This window comes from Aquarana catesbeiana, linkage group LG03 (genome assembly GCF_042186555.1).
Source record: "Aquarana catesbeiana isolate 2022-GZ linkage group LG03, ASM4218655v1, whole genome shotgun sequence".
Classification (NCBI taxonomy): Eukaryota; Metazoa; Chordata; class Amphibia; order Anura; family Ranidae; genus Aquarana; species Aquarana catesbeiana.
In genome coordinates this window covers 169,088,062-169,115,834 of record NC_133326.1, presented here as the reverse complement: position 1 = coordinate 169,115,834, position 27,773 = coordinate 169,088,062, and the positions used below count along the sequence as shown (strand labels likewise).

At 42.0% G+C, this 27,773-nt stretch overlaps 1 protein-coding gene across 3 annotated transcripts in view; it reads left to right on the top strand.

Moving 5' to 3' along the window:
• Positions 1-27,773, top strand: part of SEPHS1 (selenophosphate synthetase 1) — a 121,123-nt gene that overhangs the window by 33,426 nt on the left and 59,924 nt on the right. For all 3 annotated transcript variants that reach the window (XM_073619513.1, XM_073619512.1, XM_073619515.1), the window contains 2 exons: positions 8,299-8,402; positions 20,707-20,814. In XM_073619513.1, the coding sequence (XP_073475614.1) occupies positions 8,299-8,402; positions 20,707-20,814 (212 nt within the window). The remainder of the gene's footprint in view (positions 1-8,298; positions 8,403-20,706; positions 20,815-27,773) is intronic.

The following is a 27,773-nucleotide window of genomic DNA, read 5'->3' as shown; positions in this document are numbered from 1 at the left end:
GGCCATGTGTACACGGCATTAGATGTGATGGCTGCATTATTTTTTAAATTTTTATTTTTTTAGGCATCCTTTATTTTGTCACCTGATAATTCAGCCAGCAAGTCTGTTGTTTTTCAAAAGAACAAGCTGCCATGCACATGTAGCAGTTACTGGGATGAGGCTAAGGACTGCTACACCACAAAGCTGCACTTGAAGCACTAGTAGGGATGTAGAGAAGAGTGTTAATTGAAGAGGAAAGTCCTAAAGACGAGCAAAATTGCTAGCAAAATTAGGTCCGCAGAGCTGAAGAAAAAACATCCTTCCCCATAAGACACTAGTTAAAAAAAGAAAAAAAAAAAAAAAAAAATAGAAAACTTATGCTTGCTGGTAGTTGGAGGGATTATCCTTTGACTGACTGGCTTACAGTTTTAAGTTTGCCAGTGTCCAGTCTTTATACAGGAAGCATTATAGCTCAAAGGTTTATGACGTCTTGTGTCAATGGATGAGAAAGAATTGTATTTTTCCCCCAAAAAATACACATGCTGTTTTAGAACCTGCTTTGAGTGTTTACTTTGGTTACATAGGGAAAAGTATGAACTTCATACACCTCCTTTTTTCCCAGGTTGGTTCTGAGTGACGGCTAGAGCTGGCTACTAGCCCGCCACTGTCCATCACCCTCTCTAAAGTGGTCAGAGCTGAGCAGATTTTCCATGTGGATCAGTGTAAGTATACATTTCTTATCGTACATCACAGGACACAGAGCCATAGTAGTTACTATGTGGGTTATAGGCCATCTTCAGGTGATGGACACTGGCACGCCCTAAGACAAAAAGTTCACTCCCTATATAACCCCTCCCACTACTGGGAGTACCTCAGTTTTTTCTCCAGTGTCTAAGGTGTTGGCCACGAGTAAAGATGTGCTGTGCTGAGCTCCACTGGAACAATCCTTGCTGGGGCTAGTGATGCAGACCGGATCCATTCAAAGTGACTTTTTGGCCGAATTGAATGGTAACCGGGCCTCTTATCCGAAAAAATTAGGTCTTGCCTGTAACACTTCTCTTTTTAGATAGCTGGACCCCGGGATCCAGTACTTTTTGGTAGTAGGGCCATAAAGTTTTACTGGCGGTGGTGCTATTACAGGTCCAGGATTGCGGGTTTCCTCGAGGATCCCCAGCCCCAGTTTCCTCGAGGATTCCTTAACGGAACCCACCGTGAAGAGTGAAGATTGGGTCTCTTGGTTTACCACAGAAAACCCTGCGGCGGGAAAGGTAAGTGGAGTTTTCTAGAATTTTTTGAAATTTTCTTATGAATGTCTCCTTTAAATTTGTAAATGTTGTCATGCCTATGTGATCACCACTGGGAGCTGTATTGAGCACTTTCGTCTCATGCTTCTCAGAAAGCCACAATGTGATCCAGGAAGCAGAAGTCCTTCCTCCTCCAGCCAGCAGCAAGACCTCTGGTAAGCCTGGGGGGGGGTCCCTCTCCCCACCAGACGCCCCATGTGCAATTTTTTTTCTTCCCCTCATCCTGGGGGGAAAAAGCGCCAAATTTGAAGGGGGGAAAAAAAACGGAACAAACAGACGCCGCTCAGTGGCTTCCAGCTCCCCCCTCGCCATTCCTTCCTCCATCCTGGGATCCCATAGGATCAGGAGCGTGGGAAAAGCGTGTTTTTAAAAGTTACAGGGGAAGGGCTGTAGACGGGGGCGGGGCTTAACCCTGCGTTGGCGTCCTCAAACGTTCAACGCGGGGAAGGAGGTTTTAAAAGGCACCATTTGTGCTGTTTCATTCTGCTGGAGGGACACGAGCAAAAGTGGTATTAAGAGGTTTGGTGACACAGACATTCCTTTTTGACACATTTACAGCATCAGGCTGAGCATTAATAGCAGCGATAGAGCTGGACTATTGCTCGTGCAGTGGATGCATTCCTTCTTGTAGTACCTCTGCTTTGTGCATCGGGCTATGAGCGGAAGGGGGGTAAAAAACACCTCAGGAAAGGGCTCTAGAAAGACTTCTACAGTCACAGGGCAGCCTAGAACCATCTCAAAAAAGATGGCATCCGCCCCTGATAATGATATGGCTGATCAGATTGAGCCATCAGGAGGGGCAAGTGTTGCAGCTGCTCTTAACTCTGCAGCCCCTACGTATATTACCCAGGAGGTTTTTTCTTCATTTTAAGCTTGGAGCAAAAAAATTGATGCTTTATTTGCATTCCAGACTGGGGCTAAGCGTAGAGGGTTCCCGCCCATTGCTCAGGACCCTCATTCTGAGGAACAAGGAGCAAGAGAGGACGACTTGCCTTCTAAGGACCAGGAAGAGGCTAACGTCTCCTATTTTGAGGAACCTGATACAGAGATATCAGGTTCGCAGGAAAGATTGTTGGTACAATCTCACGGAGTTGGTCCGCTCTACATTTTTACTGCCAGCAGCGAAGTCAGTCGATGAGCCCACTTCTGGTTTGGGTTTGCTAAAGCCTCCCCAATCTGATCATTCTTTTCCTATCCATTCATGGCTAAGGAAGCTTATTTATTCTGAATGGGAGCACCCAGATAAACAATTTTTCCCTCCAAAAAAGTTTTCAATACTTTATCCTATGGAGGAAGACTTTTATAAGAAATGGGGAATTCCAGCAATTGACGCTGCTATATCCTCTGTAAATAAAAACCTGACTTGTCCAGTTGACAATGCTCATATGCTAAAGGATCCAACAGATAAGAAAGTGGAGTTCCTTTTTAAGAACTATATTTCACTGGCAGGTTCAGTCGTTCAACCTGCGCTGGCAGCAATCGGAGTATCTCAGTCCTTAAAGGACCAGTTTACAGATGTACTCAGTTATTCCTGATCAGCAGGCCCAGCATTTGGCTGGTATATCGGAAGCATTGTGTTTCACAGTAGACGCTATGAAAGATTCTATTCTCCAGGCCTCACGGCTCATGCTAGGGCTGGTACATGTGCGTAGAATCCTATGGTTGAAAAATTGGTCAACCGAAGCGCCATGCAAAAAGCTCTTGGCCAGTTTCCCTTTTCATGGTAAACGGTTGTTCGGAGATGATCTGGATAAGTATATCCAAAGAATTTCTAATGGGAAAAGTTCCCTTTTACCGGTTAAGAAGAAGTTCAAGCATTTTCTTTTAAACGTACTTCTTCAACAGCCTTCAGGAAGTTACGACGCCCTCCACCATCAGATTCAAGAGGTAAACCTCAGGGTCAGTCCCAGGGCCAAAAGAGGACATGGGGGAGGAAGGCTTCTACAGTTTTAAGGGTCTGGCAGAAACAATGTTGAGACAGATGGGTGGCTTCCTCAATTTCTCTAGGTTACAAACTAGAGTTCAGAGAGTTCCCGTCTCCTCATTTTCTCAGATCAAACGTTCCCAGAGATCCAATGAAAAAGAAGTCTCTTTCTAGCTCTGGATCATCTCTTATCTCAAGGAGTGATATCGGAGGTCCCCTTGGAAGAGCGAGGTTTGGGCTTTTATTCAAACCTGTTCACGGTTCCAAAACCAAACGGGGATGTCAGACCGATTTTAGATCTCAGACATCTAAACTGGTTTTTAAATTTCCTTTCCTTTCACGTGGAGTCAATCCGATCAGTAGTCTCCATCCAACAAGGAGGGAACTTCTGGCATCAATCGACATCAAGGATGCCTCTCTCCATGTGCCGATTTTCCCCACTCATCTGAAGTTTCTACGCTTCGAGGTAGAAAATCTTCAGTTTGTAGCGCTACCTTTCGGTCTGGCTACTGCACCTCGAATGTTTACAAAGGTCCTGGCTCCTCCTTTAGCCAGGTTAAGGGCCAAAGGTCTAACTCTACTAGCCTACTTAGACGATCTACTCTTGATAGATCAATCGGTAGCCCGCTTAAACCAAACTTTGGTCACCGCAGTCAGCTACCTGGAAGACCTAGGTTGGTTTCTCAGCCTAGAAAAATCCTCCATCCAGGAGATTGCAGTACTTGGGGCTGATCGTAGATACAGCTCAGAAGAGGGTGTTTCTGCCCCAGGAAAGGATCAGTTCCATAAAGGAACTAATTCAGTTGGTCAAAACAAAGAAGAATGCTTCTATTCGACTTTGCATGAAATTGTTGGGAAAGATGGTGGCTTCTTTCGAGGCCGTTCCTTATGCGCAGTTTCATTGAAGACTGCTACAAAACAGTATCCTGTCTACTTGGAACAAGAAGGTCCAAGCTCTGGACTTTCCAATGCATTTATCCGCCAATGTGCATCAGAGCCTCAACTGGTGGTTGATATCCAAGAATCTTCAAAAAGTGAAATCCTTTCTGCCAGTCCCCTGGAAGGTTGAACAACAGATGCCAGCCTTCTGGGCTGGGGAGCAGTCCTGGAAGAAGCATCTGTCCAGGGGAAATGGTCCAACTCAGAGAGGACCTTGCCCATCAGTATTCTAGAGATTCGGGCAGTACGCCTGGCCCTGGAGGCCTGGATGCTCAGACTATGGAATTATCCTGTCGGGATTCAATCCGACAATGCCACAGCAGTGGCCTACATCAATCGTCAAGGGGGCACGAGAAGTTGTGCGGCCCAGAGAGAGGTGATTCATATTCTTTCTTGGGCAGAAAGCAACATTCCTTGCCTATCAGCAATTTTCATTCCAGGGATAGAAAGTTGGCAGGCGGACTACTTGAGTCGCCAACAATTGTTCCCAGGAGAATGGTCCCTTCATCTCAACATCTTTCTGTGAAATATGTCAAAAACAGGGAGCTCCGGACGTGGATCTGTTTGCATCCAGGTTCAACAACAAGATCAACAACTTTGTGTCAAGGACAAGGGATCCGATGGCATGCGGAACAGATGCCTTGGTCTTTCCATGCTATCAGTTCTCACTGATCTATGCGTTCCCTCCTGTTTTGCTGCTTCCGCTCTTCGCAGGGTCAAGCAAGAAGGGAAGGAGGTGATTCTTGTGGCCCAGGAGATCTTGGTTTGCCGAGATCATAAAAATGGCGGTAGGGGACCCTTGGATCCTACCACTGTGGCCAGACCCTCTCTCGCAAGGTCCGGTATTCCATCCTACCTTACAAACGCTAAATTTAACAGTTTGGCTATTGAGACCCACATTCTAAAGGACCGTGGGCTGTCAACTTCAGTAGTTTCGACTGTGATTAATGCTGGGAAGCCGGCCTCCAGAATCATATACTGTAGAGTCTGGAAGGCATATGTCTCCTGGTGTGAATCCAGAGGTTGGCACCCCAGAAAATGTCATAGGTAGGATCCTTGAATTCCTACAGATGGGATTAGAGATGAAGCTGGCCTTGAGTACTATCAAAGGCCAGGTGTCGGCCTTATCTGTGTTTTTTCAACAACCACATGCTTCACACTCTCTGGTTCGTAACTTTATTCAGGGGGTAACGCAGATTAATCCCCCAGTTAGATCTCCCCTGAATCCTTGGGACTTAAATTTAGTTTACACAAACAGCCTTTTGAGCCAATTCGAGATATTCCCTTGTCCTCTTGACGAGGAAAATAGTTTTCTTGGTTGCCATATCTTCTGCAAGAAGAGTATCAGAGGTGGCTGCTCTTTCTTGTAAAGAGCCATATTTGATTATTCATAAGGTTGTATTGCGACCTCATCCTTATTTCCTACCAAAGGTAGTATCAGCTTTTCATTTAAACCAGGATATTGTTCTGCCTTCATTTTTTCCAAAACCTCATTCTGTGGAAGAAAAGTCACTACATTCTCTTGATGTGGTGAGGGTGGTCAAGGTTTATTTGAAAGTGACTGCTCCGATTCCTAAAACAGATGTTTTGTATGTGTTGCCAGAAGGTCCTAAGAGAGGACAGGCAGCATCGAAGTCTGCTATCTCTAAATGGATTCGTCAAGTGATTGTTCAAGCTTATGGTTTAAAGAGGAAAATTTCCACCTTTTCATATTAAAGCGCACTCCATCAGGGCCATCAGTGCTTCTTGGGCAGTACATCACCAAGCCTCCATGGCTCAGATCTGTAAGGCCGCAACTTGGTCTTCAGTCCATACATTTACTAGATTCTATCAAGTAGATGTAAAAGGTCATGAGGATATCGCCTTTGGGCTCAGTGTACTGCAGGCTGCAGTATAAGTCCTCTAGTCTCTTGGTGCTTTTGTTGTGTCTCCCTCCCTTCAGTTGGCATTGCTATGGGACATCCCACATAGTAAATACTATGGCTCTGTGTCCCGTGGTGTACGATAAGAAAATAGGATTTTTATAACAGCTTACCTGTAAAATCCTTTTCTTTGAGGTACATCACGGGACACAGAGGTCCCTCCCTTCTTTGGTATACATGTGTATTGCTTGGCTGGAAAACTGAGGTACTACCAGTAGTGGGAGGGGTTATATAGGGAGTGCACATTTTGTCTTAGGGCGTGCCAGTGCCCATCACCTGAAGGTGGCCTATAACCCACATAGTAACTACTATGGCTCATTCCCCCGTGATGTACCTCAAAGAAAAGTATTTTACAGGTAAGCTATTATAAAAATCCTATTATTTCATACCCGTCCAATTCTTTGCAATCACTGAAAAAATGCAAGACGTTCTCTGAATGGTGCCCATGTAGAGTGAGCAACCCCCAGTGGTTGCTATGAAGAATGGCAGCCACTCAGCACGGTACCTGAAAGACTGTGAGTATCACTGTAGTAGCAGTGGCTATCAGTGATTCTCTGCTTCCGCAGGGATTGGCCAGGTATGGAATATACAGTATATACTTATGTTGGTCCAAGCTGGGCCAATGTAAGTATGTAAAAAACAATAACTGGAATTCAGCTTTAAGCCTAGGTTCACATTGATGTGATTTGGCATGTGATTTGACATGTCAAATCGCATGCCAAATCGGTGGCAATTGCCTGCAATATCATTGTATGAATCTTTGCAGCGCGCAAAGTATTCCCAAAAGTAGTTTCTGTACTACTTTTGGCGACTTCGGAGTGCGATTTTGTATAGACATCTGTGCAGGAACCCACACAGATGTCTCTGAAATCGCTCCCAAAGTCGGAGCTGACATACGGGAATGAAATTGTGCGAGTTCAGCTAAACTTGCACGATTTCAATCCCGCTGTCAGTGTGAACCTGGGCTAAATCTGAGCTTACAAACAGCTGACTGAATACACAGAGAAATACATATGACAGTTGTTTTCCTAACAAAGGCTTTGTATTTCTGTCTGTCCAATCCTGAGATTTTTACAGCTCTGCCACACAGCAAGCCTAGCAGGTGTAAGGATCTGATACTTCTCTACTGCAGTTTCATTTTCACGTCCATCCTGGGACTAGACGGTGAATAGAGATGCTTCAGACAAATAAACACATTCCCCTATGTCACTCTGCTCTTTCCTGTTATCAGCAGGCTCCTTGTTCTGCTTCTCCTGTCACCTTTGTGAGCTTTGCTGTACAAAGGACTGCAAGTAGCTAATAACGAAGTCATATTCAGACACTGTATTGGCACTGCTCACATAAAATATATGCAATGATGTATTATTAAGTACAGAGCTGCATTAATTTTATGTACTTGTATATCTGCCTGGAGTACAGCTTTAACTAGTATATTTGCAGTGAACGCACATTCACAGTTATAACATTTTAGTTGAAAGTAGTTTTTGCATTTTTTTTTTTTTATACACTAAACCCAGAGATATATACTGATAGGCTTCACAAACAATGGAACAGTACAGTAAACAAATCTTTGTGCAGACTTCTCTGTATGCATTTGCAATAAACAAATATGTCTGTCCTACCTATAACTAAGATATATAACTGAAAACCGTGTAAAGAAACAAGAACTTTAAAATATTACTTTATTTTTCTTTGCTGGAGCACACTAGGTCAAGAAAATCAAGTTTTGGCCAGAGCAGGAAAGGGTTGGAGCCCCTGTCTGGTTTTAAATACCGTTTGTGTTCCTGAGGATATTTATCTTTGTGTGATAGTGACAGATGTGAGACTAATATAGGCAAAATCTCACTAATGTGGACACAGAGGGCAAGTCTATTGTAACAGATGTTTTTTTTAACCCTTCCTAATTTTACTATAAATTGTGTTTGTCGCTGCCTGTGGCTCCTATTTCATATTCTTGTAGGGTGATCTCCCCAAATGGGGCCTTGGACAGCAGTTAAAAAGTTGGCAAAAGTAAAAAGCAGCATTTGAAGTTTGAGAGTATGGAGCACTGATTTTTCTTTATTTATCTTTTAATAGGCTATTCATTTTTGCATGTTTGGCTGTAGTTTTACTTTTAATGGTTGCCAATTATTTCACAATTAGTACAATCTTTGAATACTCTTACTTGCTTTTTTCCTAATTTTGCATAGATAATGATTTTATTTTTCTGGTAAATTCTTTTTACTTGCAGGTATTGGCATGGACACATGTGTCATTCCTTTAAGACACGGTGGCCTTTCCTTGGTTCAAACTACAGATTACATTTATCCCATTGTAGATGATCCTTATATGATGGTAAGTTGAAATAATTGCTCATTTTATAGGGGCAAATACAAAATTTGCAGAATATAGGTCTTCATATTTCATAGCTTTTGGTATAACCAAGATGATGTGAGAAAAACTCATGTTTCTTTGGTTGTGGTAACCTAGATGTGTAATTCTTAATAATGCTACCTATGTAATTCCTTCAATCCATTTCCGTATGTGCTTTAAAAGAAAGCTATAACAAATTTGGGTAATTTTTTTTTATTTTTTCTAATATTGATTTATCTATTTAAATAGGTTGTAGAATCTTTGTTTTACAAATAAACACAAAGGGGCATACTTGTAAAGCATTTTACAGGTATGTAAAGGTTTCCCCGCATCCAATTCGCATAGAAGGAGAATGTGAGGGAGCCGGTTCACATATCTCCATTGTGGCTGCGGAGCGCACTGCACAGAATCGCTGTGCGTCTTTGGCTCCGTTTCAGTGCCGAATTCAGGCATAGATTCGGCCCTGATTGGTCCCTGAAACAGGGAACAGGTAGCACAGCATCCCTAAAGTCTGACCACAGATTTTCTATTAGATTGAGGTCTGGGCTTTGACTAGGTCATTCCAACACATTTACATGTTTCCCCTTAAACCCCTCAAGTGTTGCTTTAGCAGTGTGTTTGGGGTCATTGTCCTGCTGGAAGGTGAACCTCCATCCTAGCCTCAAATCACACACCGAGTGGTACAGGTTTTGCGCAAGAATATCCCTGTATTTAGCACCATCTATCTTTCCCTCAACTCTGACCAGTTTCCCATTCCTGACTGCTGAAAGATATCCCCACAGCATGATGCTGCCACCACCATGTTTCACTGTGGGGATGGTGTTCTTTGGGTGATGTGTTGGGTTTGCGCCAGCCATAGCGTTTTCTTTGATGACCAAAAAGTAAAATTTTAGTCTCATCAGACCAGAGCACCTTCCTCCATACATTTTGGGAGTCTCCCACATGCCTTTTCACAAACTCAAAACGTGCCATTTTGTTTTTTGCTGAAAGTAATGGCTTTCGTCTGGCCACTCTGCCATAAAGCCCAACTCTATGGAGCGTATGGCTTTTTTGTAATCCTATGTACAGATACTCCAGTGTCTGCTGTGGAACTCTGCAGCTCCTCCAGGGTTACCTTAGGTCTCTGTGCTGCCTCTCTGATGCCCTCCTTGCCCGGTCCGTGAGTTTTGGCGTGTGGCCGTCTCTTGGCAGGTTTGCTGTTGTGCCATGTTCTTTCCATTTGGTTATGATAGATTTGATGGTGCTCCTAGGGATCATCAAAGATTTGGATATTTTTTTTGTAACCTAACCCTGACTTGTACTTCTCAACAACATTGTCCCTTACTTGTTTGGAGAGTTCCTTGGTCCTAAGGGCAGTGTTTGGTTAGTGGTGCCTCTTGCTTAGGTGTTGCAGCCTCTGTGGGCTTTCAAAAAGGTGTGTATAGGAAGTCCCCGAGTTACGAACACAATAGGGACTGTAGGTTTGTTGATAAGTCAAAGTTGTTTGTAAGTGTGACTTCCGTTCGGAACACTGCATTCGTAAGTGTAACATCCGCCTGTGCATGGATGTGGGATGTTCCGGGCGCTTGTTATGTTATCGGGAGCTCTTCTGGCCATGCAGTACATGTAGTACTGCAGTATGGGATGTGTCCGGAGGTATCCAGGACCAGTGTGGAGCACAAGTGGCCGGCATTTCAGGCCGTTCGTAAGTAGGCGCCGTTCGTAACTCGGAGACTGCCTGTATATGTAATGACAGATCATGTGACACTTAGATTGCACACAGGTGGACATCGTTTCACTAATTATGTGACTTCTGAAGGTACTGTATTTATCGGCGTATAACACGCACATTCATTTTAAGAGGGAAGTTTCAGGAAAAAAACTTAAATTTTTAATAAGGAACTTTGAAGCAAAATAAGGGTCAGTGCCCATCTGCAGCCTCACCAATGCCATCAATGCTGCCTGATCAATGCCCATCTGCTGCCTCACAAGTGCCATCAATGCAGCCTCATTAGTCTACATCAATGCAGCTTCACCATTGCCATCAATGTAGCAGCCTTGCCATTGCCATCAATGCAGCAGCCTCACCACTGCTATCAATGCAGCAGCCTCACCACTGACATCAATGCAGCCTGATCGATGCCCATCTGCAGCCTAGAGGGGACAGGGAGGGGGGCGGGACAAGCGCCGACAGATTACATACAGTGAGAATCTCCTATCATAGACAGAACAGTGGCCCAATGGCGGCCCAGGAGACGGGAATTTCTATTATAGAGGCCGCCAAATAAACAGGAGATTCTCACTGTATTTAATCTGACGACGCTCATCCCGTCCCCCTCCCTGTCCCCTCAGAGGCAGCTAAAATTGAAGTATTGGCGTATAACACGCACACGCTATTTGCACCCGATTTTCATGGTGAAAAAGTGAGTGTTATACGCCAGTAAATACAGTAATTGGTTGCACCAGAGCATTTTATGGGCTTCATAACAAAGTGCACATGCCAAATAATAATTTTTTTATTTATGAAAAATAGTTTTATGTATATATTTTTCTAATTTTACTTCACCAACTTAGACTATTGTGTTCTGATCCATCACATATAATTCAGATTTTAAAAAAATTGAACTAAAGGCTGTAATGTAACAAAACAGGTAAAAAGCCAGGGGGTGAATACTTTTGCAAGGCACTGTAACACTCTGCCAGAAATGCCGTTAGATCCTTAATCATGTTGTGGACTGACAACACAAAATTGTCAGCCCTGATGGGTTTTCTCCTTGCCAAACTACTCAGATCCACCTACTCTCCCATCTCAGCAACATAATGGCTAATCATTCTGCAGTCCTACGATAAGGATTAGTAGGGCTAATTACTGTTCTTGATTTGATGCAGAAAGGCTGACTGGAGGCAGGACAGCACTAGATTTCTAACATAATTGGTATTTTCTTACACTTGGCTTGTTTGCTCCCCTTTGGTCTGTTAAATATACCATTAAAAGTGTTTTGTTATATCTGTTTGCTAAAAACAGATATAACAAAACACTTTCAATGGTATATTTAACAGACCAAAGGGGAGCAAACAAGAGCCCTTTATATTTAAGTGGATGTAAACCCGATTTATGAAATTTGAGGTGGGCACATATATCTGTAGTGTTTTGTTCTCTCTTCAAAGCACTGTGGCCCATAGCTTTTGCCTGCTCAGTAGCTCTTTTATCAGCCTGATAACTTCTGACAAGTTCTCCCAAATGGGAGCCTGAAGTTTGTGTTGTGGGAGGCTGCTATAAATAGATTAGCAGACTGCTTCATGATACACAGGAGAGCCCTGCAAGTCTTTTACTATATGGAGTGGGGGTGTGTGCCTTTCCTCCAATCAGGTGTCTCCCAGCATAATCCAACACTACACTGCTACTGCTGAATGAGGAAGTGAAAAATCTAACAGGACATGCACATTTTAAACAGTATATAAAGCTGAAGACAGCAGATATGCATGTAAAACTTATGTAGGATGATTTTTTTTTCATCCCTGTGTAACATCTGAGGCTATTCACTTCAATGGATATATGTGAGGGTTTACATTCACTTTATTAAAACATGACCAAGGGGTCTAAGAGCACTGTGGGGTGTTTTTTTTTTTTTCCTAAAGAGAAGTTGTTTCCTTTCCGGAGCAATCTTTGTTGCCTGTGGAGAAAATGAAATGAAGGGATAAGTTGCTGCTTTGAGTCAGCTGTTTCCAGCAGAATAAAAGAGGAAATTTTAGTTATGACCTTAGTAAATTAATATATTAAACTTAAAATATGTTATAGTATAAAAATATGATCTATAAAAAAGTAATTGTAATACATAAATATATATTACCGCAAAGGGTACTTTTTAAGTCGAAAATAAATATTTTGTTAGCATGTAATAATGTTTATCCAGTATATTGTTGACATGTTGCAGTTTTTTTTTTTTTTTTTTTTTTTTTAAGCTGACACTGTCATGAAATTATACCCATCGGTAAAAGGCTTCTGGCCCCCAGATAATGCCTCTTTTAATTTGCATGTCTGAAATCTGTCTACTCCCAGAAGTTCAACTTCCTTGGGACTGTGTTCTAAAAAGCACCTCATTCATCATATTTCTACTTCCCATTATGAGCGTTGTTGGCAGTTTAGGTCTTCTGATAACTACTAGCGCAAACTGTTGGCGCTGTATAAATCCTGTATTATAATAATAACTACTAGGATAAAAAAAATGACTTTACAATAGTTATATAGATCAGTGGATTTCATACAACCTCTATCACTTCGCATCAGTTTGATTCTGAGAAATGTCTGACATTTTTGAAAATTGTGTGAAATAGATGTCAGATTTCCATCTGAAAAGTTGAAAAGCTGTTTAACTGAAAACTAAAAAAAAAAAAATAATTTTGGTAATAATAACAGACCTTGTCTTCTCTCAGGCATTGCATTTGCTTAAAGTGCAGATGTCATCTATTTTAAAGACACTCTGTCACCCATTAAAAAAAAAAAGTTCTGGTAAAGGACAGAAAAATAAAAGTATTATAAATGCTTACTTGCAGCGTTTTTCCTGTCTGTAAACCTATCTTCTCTCTTTTTTTATTTTTTTTTTTTATTTTTATTTTTTTTTTCGCTTGCAATGTGCCTATGAACTTGTTTGCTAATTTGACTAGCTCAGAGGAGTTAAGGTATAACTAAAGGCAAAACGTTTTCCTTTAGTTTTGGAGTGGAAAGAGATTAAAACACCCGTCAGGTTTTTATTACTGTCCTGTGTTCCTGTTAAGGAGATTCACCTTCTCTATCTGTCCTTTTTACCGATATCACCAAAAATGATATGCTGGCTAAGCTCCTCCACCTCCTCACAACACTCCTTTATGTAGTGGCGGGCGGAAAGCCAGGAATTTAAAACCTTTAAAATTGCAGACAGGTTCTCTTTTAATATGGGCCAGAAATCTAAATGGCTTTATCAACTTTTTTTTTTTTTTAAATAAATACTTTATTAAAAACCGATAAAAAAAAATGTACTCCCAAATCATGTAGGTTCAGCAACATCATCAGCACATCAAGCCACTAGCTCGTGGCACAGTTTTAAGTGTGACTCAGAGTGTTCCAATGCCAAAGAGACACGTCTAGGGTCTAAATTGGCTTACGTGTTTCAAAGGTAAAACCTCTTCTTCAGAGCCAAATAGATAGGACCCATCTATTACTAATATACAGTATCTCACAAAAGTGAGTACACCCCTCAAATTTTTGTAAATATTTTATTATATCTTTTCATGTGATCATACTGAAGAAATTACACTTTGCTACAAAGTAGTGAGTGTACAGCTTGTATAACAGTGTAAATTTGCTGCCCCCTCAAAATAACTCAATGCACAGCCATTAATGTCTAAACCGCTGGCAACAAAAGTGAGTACACCCCTAAGTGAAAATGTCCAAATTGGGCCCAATTAGCCATTTTCCCTCCCTGGTGTCATGTGACTTGCTAGTGTTACAAGGTCGCAGGTGTGTTAAATTTGGTGTTATCGCTCTCACTCTCTCATACTGGTCACTGGAAGTTTAACATGGCACTTCATGGCAAAGAACTCTCTGAGATTCTGAAAAAAAAAATTGTTGCTCTACATAAAGATGGCCTAGGCTATAAAAAGAATATCAAGACCCTGAAACTGAGCTGCAGCACAGTGACCAAGACATACAGGACAGGTTCCACTCAGAACAGGCCTCGTCATGGTCGACCAAAGAAGTTGAGGTCACGTACTCAGCATCATATCCAGAGGTTGTCTTTGCTGCCAACATTGCTGCAGAGGTTGAAGGGGTGGGGGCCAGCCTGTCAGTGCTCAGACTATACGCCGCACATTTCATCAAAATGGTCTGCACGGCTGTTGTTCCAGAAGGAAGTCTCTCTTAAAGATGATGCAAAAGAAAGCCCGCAAACAGTTTGCTGGAGACAAGCAGACTAAGGACATGGATTACTGGAACCTTGTCCTGTGGTCTGATGAGACCAAGATAAACTTATTTGGTTCAGATGGTGTCAGGCGTGCGTGGGGGCAACCAGGTGAGGAGTACAGTGTGTCTTGCCTACAGTCAAGCATGGTGGTGGGAGTGTCATGGTCTGGGGCTGCATGAGTGCTGCCGGAACTGGGGACCTACAGTTCATTCAGGGAACCATGGATACCATGTACTGTTACATACTGATGCAGAGCATGATTCCCCCCCCCCCCCCCCCCTCTTTCGGAGACTGGGCCGCAGGGCATTATTCCAACATAATGACCCCAAACGCACCTCCAAGACGACCACTGCCTTGCTAAAGAAGCTGGGGGTAAATGTGATGGACTGGTCAAGCATGTCTTCAGACCTAAACCCTATTGAGCATCTGTGGGGCATACTCAAACGGACGTGAAGGAGCGCAAGATCTCTAAGGCTACTTTCACACTGAGGTGCTTTGCAGGCAATATAGCGCTAAAAATAGCGCCCGCAAAGCGCCCTGAAAGAGCTGCTCAATTCACTCCAATGTGAAAGCCCGAGGGCTTTCACACTGGAGTGGTGTGCTTGCAGGACGGTCAAAAAAGTCCTGCAAGCAGCATCTTTGCAGCGCTGTAGGAGTGGTGTATTCACCGCTCCTAAAGCGCCCCTTCCCATTGAAAACAATGGGGCAGCGCTGCAAACCCTTTTTCAGCCACTAACGGGGGTTAAAACTGCCCCGCTAGCTGCTGAATAGCGCCGCTAAAAAGATGGTAAAGCGGCGCTAAATCTAGCGCCACTTTACCGCCGATGCCCGCCCCAGTCTGAAAGTAGCTTAACATCCACCAGCTCCGTGTTGTCGTCATGGAGGAGTGTAAGAGAACTCCAGTGGCAACCTGTGAAGCTCTGGTGAACTCCATGCCCAGGAGGGTTAAGGCATTGCTGGAAAATAATGGTGGCCACACAAAATATTGACACTTTGCGCCCAATTTGGACATTTTCACTTAGGGGTGTACTCACTTTTGTTCCCAGGGGTTTAGACGTTAACCACTTCCCACCCAAGGTACATCATATGACGTCCTGGACTTTGAATGGGGATTTCTGAATGATGCCTGCAGCTACAGCCATCATCCAGATATCATCTTTTTCAGCCAGCGATTCCCTGCACCGTAAGAACAATCATAGTGGCAGTTCAGCCAGTTGGTGGTTCTTACAGGGGGCAGGAGGGGACCCTCCCTCCGGTGCTTCTACCAGCTCGCCCATGTGATCGGCGAGTCGAAGAACGAATCCGTCGCCGCAAGAAGTTAAGCATAGAGATTTCTGGTCACCAGATGGTCCCCAGTCATCTCTATGACACTCGGAGGCCCGGGAGCGATGTTGGGGGCGGCGGAAGTAAACAATACCGGGGACGCGGCTGGAAAGGCCAAGACAGTTGTTGTTTTTTTTTGTTTTTTTATTTGTTTTTTTTTTGTTTTTTTTATCTCGGTCTTTCCAGCCTGAAGGAGAGATGTGGGGTTTAAAGAGAAAGTATAAAAATAAAGAATACATTTTTTATTTTTTTAACCATTTGCCGACTGCCGCATGTACATATACGTTGACAGAATGGAACGGACAGGCAAATTGGCGTACAGGTACGTCCCTTTAAATTTGCCACCGTGTGTTTGCGTGCGCTGTTCCGTGAGTGTGATCTCAGACTCAGTGTCCACGGGGAGACCCGCGATAGTCTCTATGAGAGGAAGAACGGGGAAATGCTGATGTAAACAAGCATTTCCAGTTCTGCCTAGTGACAGGACACTGATCACAGCTCCCTGTAATCGGGAGCGGTGATTAGTGTCGTGTCACACATAGCCCATCCCCCCCACAGTTAGAAACCATCCCTAGGACACACTTAACCCCTGCAGCGCCCCCTCCTGGTTAACCCCTTCACTGCCAGTCACATTTACACAGTAATCAATGCATTTTTAATCGCACTGATCGCTCTATAAATGTGAATGGTCCCAAAATAGCGCCAAAAGTGTCCAATCTGTCCGCCATAATGTCGCAGTCACGATAAAAAACGCTGATCGCTGTCATTACTAGTTAAAAAAAAATATATTAATAAAAATGCCATGAAACTATCCCCTATTTTGTAGACTCTATAACTTTTGCACAAACCAATCAATAAACGCTTATTGCAATTTTTTTTTTTTTTTTTTACCAAAAATATGTAGAAGAATAAGTATCGGCCTAAACTGGGGGAAAAAAATGTTGTTATATATTTTTTGGGGGGATATTTATTATAGCAAAAAGTAAAAAAATTTACTTTTTTTTTTTTCAAAATTGTCGCTATATTTTTGTTTAAAGCGCAAAAAATAAAAACCACAGAGGTGATCAAATACCACCAAACGAAAGCTCTATTTGTGGGGGAAAAAAGGACGTCAATTTTGTTTGGGAGCCACGTCTCAGGGCCGCGCAATTCAGTTAAAGCGTCGCAGTGCCGAATCGCAAAAAGTGCTCTGGTCTTTGGCCAGCCAAATGGTTCGGGGCTTAAGTGATTAAAAGAGCCCCCATTCCTGAGTGCTTGCGCACAGGAGCGAACGCATACGTAAGTCATGCCCACATATGTAAATGGAATTCACATCACACATGTGAGGTATTGCTGCTGCGTTAGAGCAAGAGCAATAATTCTAGCACAAGACCTCCTCTGTAACTCTAAACCGTGTCTCCTATGGAGATTTTTAAGTACCAAAGTTTGGCGCCATTCCACAAGTGTGCGCAATTTTAAAGCGTGATATGTTGGGTATCTACTCGGCGTAATATCACATTATATCACACACATAATATCACACATTATACAAAAGAAACTTTACTGTGTTTTTTTTTTTTTTTTCTTGAAACTTTTTTCCCCCCAAAAAAACGCATTTGAAAAATCGTTGCGAAAATACCGTGTGACATAAAAAGTTGCAATGACCGCCATTTTATTCCCTAGCGTCTCTGCTAAAAAAAAAACATAATGTTTGGGGGTTCTGAGTAATTTTCTAGAAAAAAAATTATGATTTTTACATGTGGGAGCGAAGTACCAGAATTTGCCCGGATGGGAAGTGTTTAATGGCCGTGTTTTTAGTTATTTTGAGGGGACAGCAAATTTACAATGTTATACAAGCTGTACACTTTACAGTATAGAAAGTGTAATTTCTTCAGTGGTGTCACATGAAAAGATATAATAAAATGTTTACAAAAATGTGACGGGTGTACTCACTTTTGTGAGATACTGTGTGTGTGTGTATATATTTAGGTAGGCCTCCGGACAACACCCATATACGCCACTGAAACTAATTGCCAGTCCAGCTCTTGCCGCTGGAATATACATAATGCTTTTGATGCCATCTTGTGGGAGTATTTACATTACATAGTATGCAAATGGAGCTTCGGGAACAATTTCCTTTCTTGGCTAAAATCTCTTTTATAATTGCCACTTGGCTTGCATCAAATACCTGAATTATTATTCCTCCCTCTTCCCTTTTGGAAAGGGAACCCGTCACGAATGCCCCCTTCCCACTGATCTTATTCTTTTTCTCGAGCCTTTAGTTCACCTTAATTACCCTAACATTCATGGCGTATTCATATAGGTCATCCTTTTTCGCTAATGACCTTCTATTGACTTTAACACAACTCACTATTTCGCTACTGAATCTGCTGTCCATCTTATATTCGTTCGCCCAAATTTCCAACCTCTGCCTAAATGGGGACAATTCGGTGGCTCTCAATGTCTTCTTACCCACTGCCACAAATTTTCCTGTGCTGATAAAAGCCTAGAATATTTGGACATTCACTTAACCCCGCATTTTTCTGATTTATACTCTGCCAATTACATTACGACCATTTGCAGTCTCCAATCTTGAATTTCTTCCTGGTCCCGACACCCCGTCTTTTGAATGGGGTGCATTAACTCAATTAAAATGACTGTTGTACAAAATAACTATCTCTCTTCAGCACTCTCCCAACCCTGGTATCTTCCTTCACCATTAAATTTCTCCAAAACCATGTTATGTCTTTTTATTTGGCATAATCATAATCCTAGAATCCCCAAACACACTTTGTACATCCACAGATGACGGGGGGGGCTTCATGTTCCCAACTTCCTAAAATATTACCAAGCTGCCTGGATCACACTTCTAGTTGCTTTTTATGCAGCCATGGAGCCCCTTTTGTGGGTAGAATTGGAAGCTGATCACACTGCTCTCATGCATTTAAAATCACTACCATGAACCCCCTCATTCTCACCCACTCTTAGCCCTTTAATGAAACATACCTTAAAAGTTTGTGACTCCCTTTTAAATACTCTAGCAAATTACTAGTTACTCCACATTACAGGTAACACCTTTTTCTACCAGGATTAGATTCCCAGATGTCCTTATTTTGTTGATCCTCACATAAATTCACCACAAACTACTACCTTAGCGAGAGGGTCCATCTTGGGTGATCCTTGAAGACTGATTTGAGGCTCCTTTGGAGCTGTTCCGGTACACCAACTTAGGTAAGGTGTTATATCGCTCCTCTGGGACAAAGACCCGCTTACTACATTTAAAACAGATGTGTAAATAATAACTCTAAGATATAAACCGATAACACATCAAAGCGGTGCTTTCCTCAGTCTGATGATACGACTGACAAGTATATGGTGTCTCTGCTATAAGTGCAAATGAAGAACTTGAGCAAAGGTGTGACAGAAATTAACATGGGGTCTCCAACTGGATAAATAGTGTGTGTAGCAGGTTGGATGAGTGCACCATTCACCATACGCTATATCACCTTGTGCTGAACACACCCCCACAAGGGGTTCCAACTCACCAGAACCCGGGGGTTAATAGGCCTTGGACAGCTTCCTCAATCCGGTTGCTCATTATTGTGGTGTGTTACTGACTTGGCATTCCATATGATTGAAAATTAAAAACAGTAGGGACACGGTCTGTCAACCATAGAAATTCTTGGTTCCAAGAGGAAGTAATGGTTTTCAATTGTTAGAAATTTGTTTTGCATCCGTATTGGGAAGAAATTGAGATGAAAAAATTCATTCAAAAATATCTATGGTGAGGGAGGGGGGTTCGATCCTCCCTTGGCCTTCCAACAAAAAGAGGAAGAGGAAGGGAGGCCAGTAGGGGGTGTAAGGATATAGTATTTCTGAGAATACACTGAGGCCAAAAGGCAAATTCTGAGAGTTATTAAGCGGCCCGGCTACTGATGTTGCTAGTGTATAGGGAGTAACTGAATGTTCCAAAGATAAGCAAACTTCTAACAGCACAGACCGGTGTCATACAGCAGAGTGTGATAGACACCACTTACTACATTAACTATTTTTGAACACACTCGCCACTCTACTCCCCTGGCACCCACTCTATTTCTATGGTCTATTTTCAACCTAACCGACTACTTTCTCCTTGGACAATGCTCATGTAACAAGGTGGGAAGAGGACTTGAGGGCCCAAAAACCCTTCTACTATCTTACTAATGACATTTGCACTATTAATGTCACCTCCCTCGAGTTGGTCTATATTCTACTTGCTATGTGGTATTCGGTGCCTTCGAAACCAGACCACATGTTTTCTGGGCATTTGGGTCTGTGTTTTTTTTGTTTTTTTTTTTGTTTGTTTTTTTCAGATTACCGGAGATGTCCTCCATATATGTTGGACCTGCTCGATGTTGGGCTGCTTCTGGTCCAATGTATTCTCTCTTTTATTACGAATTTGCTTCTCCAGAGACACCTGGCTGGCACCTTTACACTTTAAACCTTCGGGTGTTACTAAAATAACAGTTTAAGCTCATCTATTTCGTCGCTGACTTTTAAATTAACAATAGCCAGAGCGTGGTATAAACAATTTACCCACTTTTCTGAATTCAAGTCCTGAACCGATGGATTCCACGCCAAAATCTGATACCCATGGATCACATATCGCCATCCAAATATCGCTGTCTAAATTGGGCCTATATTATAATAAGCACTGATGGTGTGTGTGGCCTCCCCATGGCATGCCTCTCTCCCACCTATTCTTTTTTTCCTTTTTCTTTTTTTCTTTCTTTCTTTTTCTTGTTTGCTCTAATTTTACCGTACAATCCAAAGATTATTACTCATGTCATTTACAGTTTAATATACGTATACTCAATTCTTAAATGGCCTCCGCTAACATGGCAGTTAACCTTCCATGTTCTCATTCTTCCAGCAATCTTGAATGTTGTTCTGTTTATTGAACTCTTGTTTTACAAGGTGATTTATCTTGCATAAATATACTTGTACAATCTGTTATTTGTTAAACACATTGTAAAACTATTAAATACATTGACATGAAAAGATCATCTACATATTTTTGTCTTTTCCAGGGACGGATAGCATGTGCAAATGTATTAAGTGACCTATATGCAATGGGAGTCACTGAATGTGACAACATGCTTATGCTTCTTGGTGTCAGTAATAAACTGACCGATCGGGTAGGTAATAAAATGCGTAAGTACAAAATCTAAGCAAATACTGTTGAAAGCCATATTTGACTCATGCATGAAACATGGTAAATTTTATGTACCACTATACCATTCAATATTTTATGGACTCCTAGCAACAGTGAGCACCACCCCTTTTCCAATAGTGCAGGCACAGAAGGAAATCCTGCCTAAAAACTAATATAAATAAAACAATAGTTGCTGCTTTTTTTTTCGTTCTAGCAACAAATGGTAGAAATACCAGGCTATTCATATGAGCCCAGCAATCAATAAACAAGTTACTGCCCATTATGCTTGTAATTTCTGCAGTACCAGTAGTTTTGTATGCATGGGGAAACCGTGCAGGTGAGAATTTAGTGTTTGCACAACACTATGCCCTTTTTACGCACTTATTTTTTAAAACTGTCAACTGCACCCTATTTTGTGAAGTGTGCCCTGTTTTGTTAAAGTGTACACTGTAATGCAGTCATGACCTATAAAAAACATATACTGTATCTGTATACATTTTGCTAGATCCACCCCAGCTTGGTGGATGGAGAAGCTTTGCTCTCTCTTGCCTACTTTGTAAATAAGTTGCCATACCAGTGTGCAAAGTAATAGGTGCCGATTGGCTCACGACCCAGACCTTGCCTATCCTAAGCTTAGCACTGTTTTTCTGGGTATTACTGGAGGCCGATGTCAAGTCAAAGTAAAAAAAAAAAAATACATTTTAGCCTTCATGTACACTGGCAGCTCCTAAACTTGAGTTTAGGAGCTTTTGGCAGTTTTTTGCCAAAGTTCCTAAACTCAACTCCATAAAAGCCTATGTGTCCATGTACACATAGGCTTTTAGCAGAGTTTAGGAGCTGCCGAGTATAGGTGAGGTTAAACCTCCCTCTCCTGAATGCAGAAGAATCGCCTACAGAATAGGAACGGTTTAACTGCGTTTTTGCCGCGTTTTCCCATGGTCAGGGTAGACAAGAGTACATGTAACCTACAGTGGATATAAAAAGTCTACACACCCCTGTTTAAAATGTCAGGTTTCTGTGATGTAAAGAAATGAGACAAAGATAAATCATTTCAAAACCTTTTCCACCTTTTATGTGACATATAAACTGTAAAACTCAATTGAAAAACAAACTGAAATCTTTTTTTTTTTTTTTTTTTTTTTGGGGGGTGGGGGGGGGTAAAAATAAAAAAATGTGGTTGCATAAGTGTGCATGCCCTCTTATAATTGGGGATGAAGCTGTGTTCAGAATAAAGTAATCAGAGTTTAACTCGTGTTAAATAGGAGTCAGTACACACCTGCCATCATTCAAAGTGCCCCTGATTAACCCCCAAATAAAGTTCAGCTGTTTTAGTAGGTTTTTCCGGACATTCTCTTTGTTGCATCCTACAGCAAAAGCCATGGTCCGCAGAGTGTGTCCAAAGCATCAGAAGGATCTTATTGTTAAAAGGTATGAGTCAGGAGAAGGGTACAAAAGAATTTCCAAAGCATTAGATATACCATGGAACACAGCGAAGACAGTCGTCATCAAGTGGAGAAAATATGGCACACCATTACCAAGAACTGGATGTCCCTCCAAAATTGATGAAAAGACGAGAAGAGAACTGGGCAGGGAGGCTGCCAAGAAGCCTTCAGGAAAATCTAGCAAGTACTGGTTGTGTGATACATGTGACTACAATCTCCCATATTCTTCATATGTCTTGGCTATGGGGTAGAGTAGCAAGACAAAAGCCTTTTCTTACGAAGAAAAACATCCAAGCCCGGCTAACTTTTGCAAAAACACATCTGAAGTCTCCCAAAAGCATGTGGGAAAATGTGTTATGGTCTGATGAAACCAAGGTTGAACTTTTTTTTGGCTGAATTCCAAAAGATATGTTTGGCGTAAAAACACTGCACATCACCAAAAGAACACAATACCCAGGGTGAAGCATGGTGGTGGCAGCATCATGCTTTGGGGCTGTTTTTCTTCAGCTGGGACAGGGGCCTTAGTCAAGGTAGAGGGAGTTATGAACCGTTCCAAATATCGGTCAATACTGGCACAAAACCTTCAGGCTTCTGCTAGAAAGCTGAACATGAAGAGGAACTTCATCTTTCAGCATGACAAGGACCCAAAGCATACATCCAAATCCAACAAAGGAATGGCTTCGCCAGAAGAAGATTAAAGTTTTGGAATGGCCCAGCCAGAGTCCAGACCTGATTGAAAATCTGAGGGGTGATCTGAAGAGGGCTGTGCACAGGAGATGCTCTTGCAATCTGACAGATTTGGAGTGTTTTTGCAAAGAGTGGACAAATCTTGCCAAGTCAAGATGTGCCATGCTGATAGACTCATACCTAAAAAGACTGAGTGCTGTAATAAAATCAAAAGATGCTTCAACAAAATGTTTAACCCCCCCCCACCAAAAAAAAAATAGATATCCTGGGCCCTTAAAGCAGATTAAACAGCACAGTGCTTGTGCTATGTAATCTGTCCCCCTCTAAATTGTATAAAAAAACCTGCCTGAACCTGCCACTTCCTGTATCCCCTCTCTGCTCTGACCACGATAATTAGGGCTGGTCTGTGGTCAGAGTACATCCCTGTGTCATCCACAGCCCTGCTTTCAGCTCTCATCTCTCCCCCTCATCCCCTCCTCCCTGCCTCTCAGTTGTGTCTGTCTTTGCCCCCCCCCCCCCCCCCGCTATTCGTAAAGTTACAATGGTCACTGCCAGCCCCTCTAATAGAGCCTGGCATACCACACTGTATTATTCTTTCATAAAAACGAGGCTTGTAAATGCCTGTTTAGAGCGATCTTCAGGCCGGTCACAAGACTCTTGGCCGGTTTCCAGGGCTACTGCAGGAGGGGCTGAGTGGCCATGTGACCTCTCCAGCTGACGTCAGAGTGAGATCTCGGTCCCTCCTGCAGTATCCATGTACTGGAGGCATACAGCGGCCGCAAGTCATGTGACCGGCCTGAAGACCACTCTAAACGGGTATTTAGAAGCCTCGTTTTTATAAAAGACTAATGAAGTGTGCTATGCCAGGCTCTAATAGAGGGGCTGGCATAGACTTAATTCAGTGGGTTTACAAACACTTTAAGGATGTGCACACTTATACAACCATATTATTTTAGTTTTCCTATTTTTACGTTCCTCCACCTAAAAGATTTCAGTTTGTTGTTCAAATGAGTTGTACAGTCTATAGGTCACATTAAAGGTGGAAAAAGTTCTGAAATGATTTATTCTTTGTCTCTTTTTTTTTTTTTTTTTTTTTACATCACAGAAACCTGAGATTTTAACAGGGGTGTGTGAACTTTTTATATCTACTGTAAGTCTTTTAACTATTTTTTTTTTTTTTATACCAGCATCCAATATTTTTGCTTCCGTCACATTTAGATTACTTGTTATGTAAATTAACTATTTGCCTTTTGGATTACAGAATTTAATTTATTATAGGAAACACACAATATTTGAACATTCTGTATGAATTTGAAAATTGTGCATATTAGTTTACTGCATGTCCCTTTGTAAATTTCTCCCTAGTTACCCAACTCTAGGTACCAGAAACCACAAACTAGTTTGGTTTCTGGCTGTCTGCACAGAACCGTAGCTGTTATTTGTACCATACATAGATCTGTGACAAAGCTGGAGAATATGTACCATTAGTGGTCTCTGGTGACAGGATTGAGGAAAACTGGAATAAGTAAAGTTTCCATTTTAACCTTCTATTTTTTGTTTTATGTCGACCAATCTGATAATGAAGCTACCTATATATCATCACTAGCCATATAGTAATGCATATATAACAATACACTCTCTTTCTGCACTTCTTACAATTCCAATAGCTTTTGCCAAATGCAGTTTGGAATCTGAAATGTACCTTATTCTTGGAATAAATGTTTGACATTTTCGCTAATAAATTTGCTAAATCTTCACTAGAGGTCATAAAGTAAAAAAAAAAAAAGGAAGCACTTTCCATTCTTTAAAGGTTGTAGACACCCTTGAAACTTTCATGCACATGTAACCCCATTTTAAAAAAAGTGGTAAACTTTTTCTTTCTCCTCCATTGAGAGACAAAGGAAGTCTTGTCCTTTGGGTTATGCTCCCACTTACAGGAGAATTGGATGCTGGAAAACAAAAACAAATAATAAAACTGTAGTCCAGCCCAGGATAACCCCTCCTACCCGCAGAGTCCTTTTCCTGTTTGCCTGTTTTTCTTGTTTAGTCTTGACGTCTCTAAATCACTGTTAGGGTTAACTCTCTGATTGCAGCTATCTGGCATAGTCACCCTCAGCCTGGCTTTTGGGGTATGTTGACAATGTTTTCTGGAAGTGACTTTTGGGCCACTGGCATTTGCATGGAATGCTTTCCAGACTCTGGTAAAAGCTACAGAATGCTTTCTAGTTCCAGGCATTGTCTCGGAACATGACCTGTCTCTGAAGACTCACTCACTTAGGTCATTGAACGCTATTGTTCCCCATTACTCCTGGTTTTATCGTGTAAGGGTTAATTCTGTGGAACTGAGTGTTGGCGTCACCCAATAGGTGAAATGTCTCTTGTGTTATCCGCCATACAGTGTTGATGAAGCAAGCTCTGCTGCTTGTTTTTGCAAGAGACAGGTGGAACTTCAGTTTCGTTCTGTTCCTGCTGCCCGCTTACAGTGACTTTGGTCGACTAGACCAATCCCACTCTCACCTGCTACCAGCTGTCAGCTTTTGTGACTATTTGAAGTCTTGCCTCTTACCCTGAGCCCACACGTTAATTAACAAAGCACTTGATATCCTGGTAGACAATGTGTTTTTCCTTAAGGACTCAAACGATAAGTGGTTGGAAGCCCTTTCTAGAACCTTGTATTCGCTGGTGAGCCCTGCCCTGCCTTTGTCAAATCATGTCTGACTGGTCAAAATGCCTTAAGAGATCTAACAACTGCTGCAGTTGATTGCTTGCTAATAATACACGTGGAACAGATTGCTGTAGCTTTAAAGGATAAGTTCACCTTTGGGAACATGTTCCCACTGCTGCAGCCGCCGCCCATTGCACTTTCTCCCTGTGGCAGCAGTATGGGGAGAAGTTCCCTGTACTAGCTGTCACTTTTTGAAAATGGCGAGCCTGTGCGGGGCTCTGCCCACCCAGCCGCGTCATTCAAATACAGAGCTCTGTGTCTGAATGAATTACGAGATCCAACATCCTTTGCGACTGTCAACTTGTAGTTTTCAATGAACTCCCCCTGGTGATGTGAGCGCTGTGGTAGTTCATTTGATTCTTCCTGTCACAATATATCGGCTTCCTCGTACAAGGTACGAACAAGCAGAAACACTGACAGGTCTGCAAGAGACCTGCATGGCATCAGCAATCTGCTGATAACTGGTGCAATGCTTTACAGGCGCTTGCAACGAAAAATAATGCACTTTTTTTTATCTGCAAAAAAAGTGCATTTGTTTAAATTTCAGCTGTGAAAGTTTGGATGACTTCCATCTCACTGCATATGTTTTAGTACATGTGTGGGATACTTTGGTAAAGTCCTGGACTGTGGAACCCTTGTGAAAAAAGGACATTTCTTAACATTCAGAGAGTATAAAGGCTTTGCAGTCTATTCCTTGGCCTTTTTTTGTTGAGGAAGATGGGTGCTTTTAAATGAATAGCATCCTTAACGATGTTGTGAAGAGCTTTAGGACATTGTTTCTTGAAGGCCATGGAGTTTTGGAGACCAATAGAGTTTTGCTCCTGTCCCCTCATCGGTTTCTCATCTCCAACCTTCCTGTGTCACTGCACAGATTAGCAAATGTCAATCAAGCATTCAACATATGTACCTATGCCTAAGGATCTCACTGGTAGAGGCACAAATCCCAATAAATGAATTACAAATAGATACTAGCATGGGAGGGACTTTGAGGCACCAGTAACCAACAAAAATAATATAAAAATTCCAAAGCTTTTATTGAAACATGGATAAAACCTCAAAAAAGAAACGGAAATATAGAAAGACAGGATATAGCATTGTTACTGTAAATCTGTCACAAGGGCTGCAGAGCCCAGTGGTGAGCCATACGCATTTTTACTTGTAGAGCCTTCTTCAGGGGATTCTGATGGACAGAAATAGTAGTAGATTCTGTAAAACAATAACCATATATAAGAAAGAAAAAAACCTATATAATCAAATAATTGCACATCTTCGTTTTGAATATTTTTGTTTCTTATATATGGTTATTGTTTTATAGAATCTACTACTATTTCTGTCCATCAAAAACCCCTAAAGAAGGCTCTACGAGTTAAAACGCGTAGGGGTCACCATTGGGCTCTGCAGCCCTTGTGACAGATTTATAGTAACAATTTTATATCCTTTCTTTCTATATTTGCTTTTCTTTTTTGATGTTTTAACCATGTTTCAATAAAATCTTTGGAATTTTTATTTTTGTTGGTTACTAGTGCCTCAAAGTCCCTCCCATGCTTGTATCTGTAAGTCAGTCAAGCATTCTTGAGGTTTTACTCCTGTCTGTTCACAGTTCTCAAACCCAAAGGTGGTATTAGCCATATTTGTGTTTCAAATCCCTGAATATGGGGTCCAGAAATTCTTAATGGAATCGACTAAATCTGGCAACACTTACATTCACTTTTCTGGCTTCTGTAGACATCAAAAGTGCTTGCCTACAATTCCCAATTTTTCCAGTGCATCAGTGATTCAGAAGCTTTGTTGTGGGACCTCTGAACAACCAGTTTGTGGCCCTATCCTTTGGCCTATCAACTGCACCTAAAGTATTCACCAAGGTGCTGGACCCATTACTAGTGCTGCTGCAACCTTGGAACATCCCAGTTGTGGGTTACTTAGACCAGTGTTTCTCAACCAAGGTGCCTGTGTTCCCCCTGGGGTGCTGTGAGCATTGGACCCAGTTTGCCCTGGCTCAACATCATGGGTTGCCATGATGCAGGCCGGCCACCAGCACAAAAACAACCAACAATGTTCTAAGGCAGAACACACGTCATTCATTTCTAT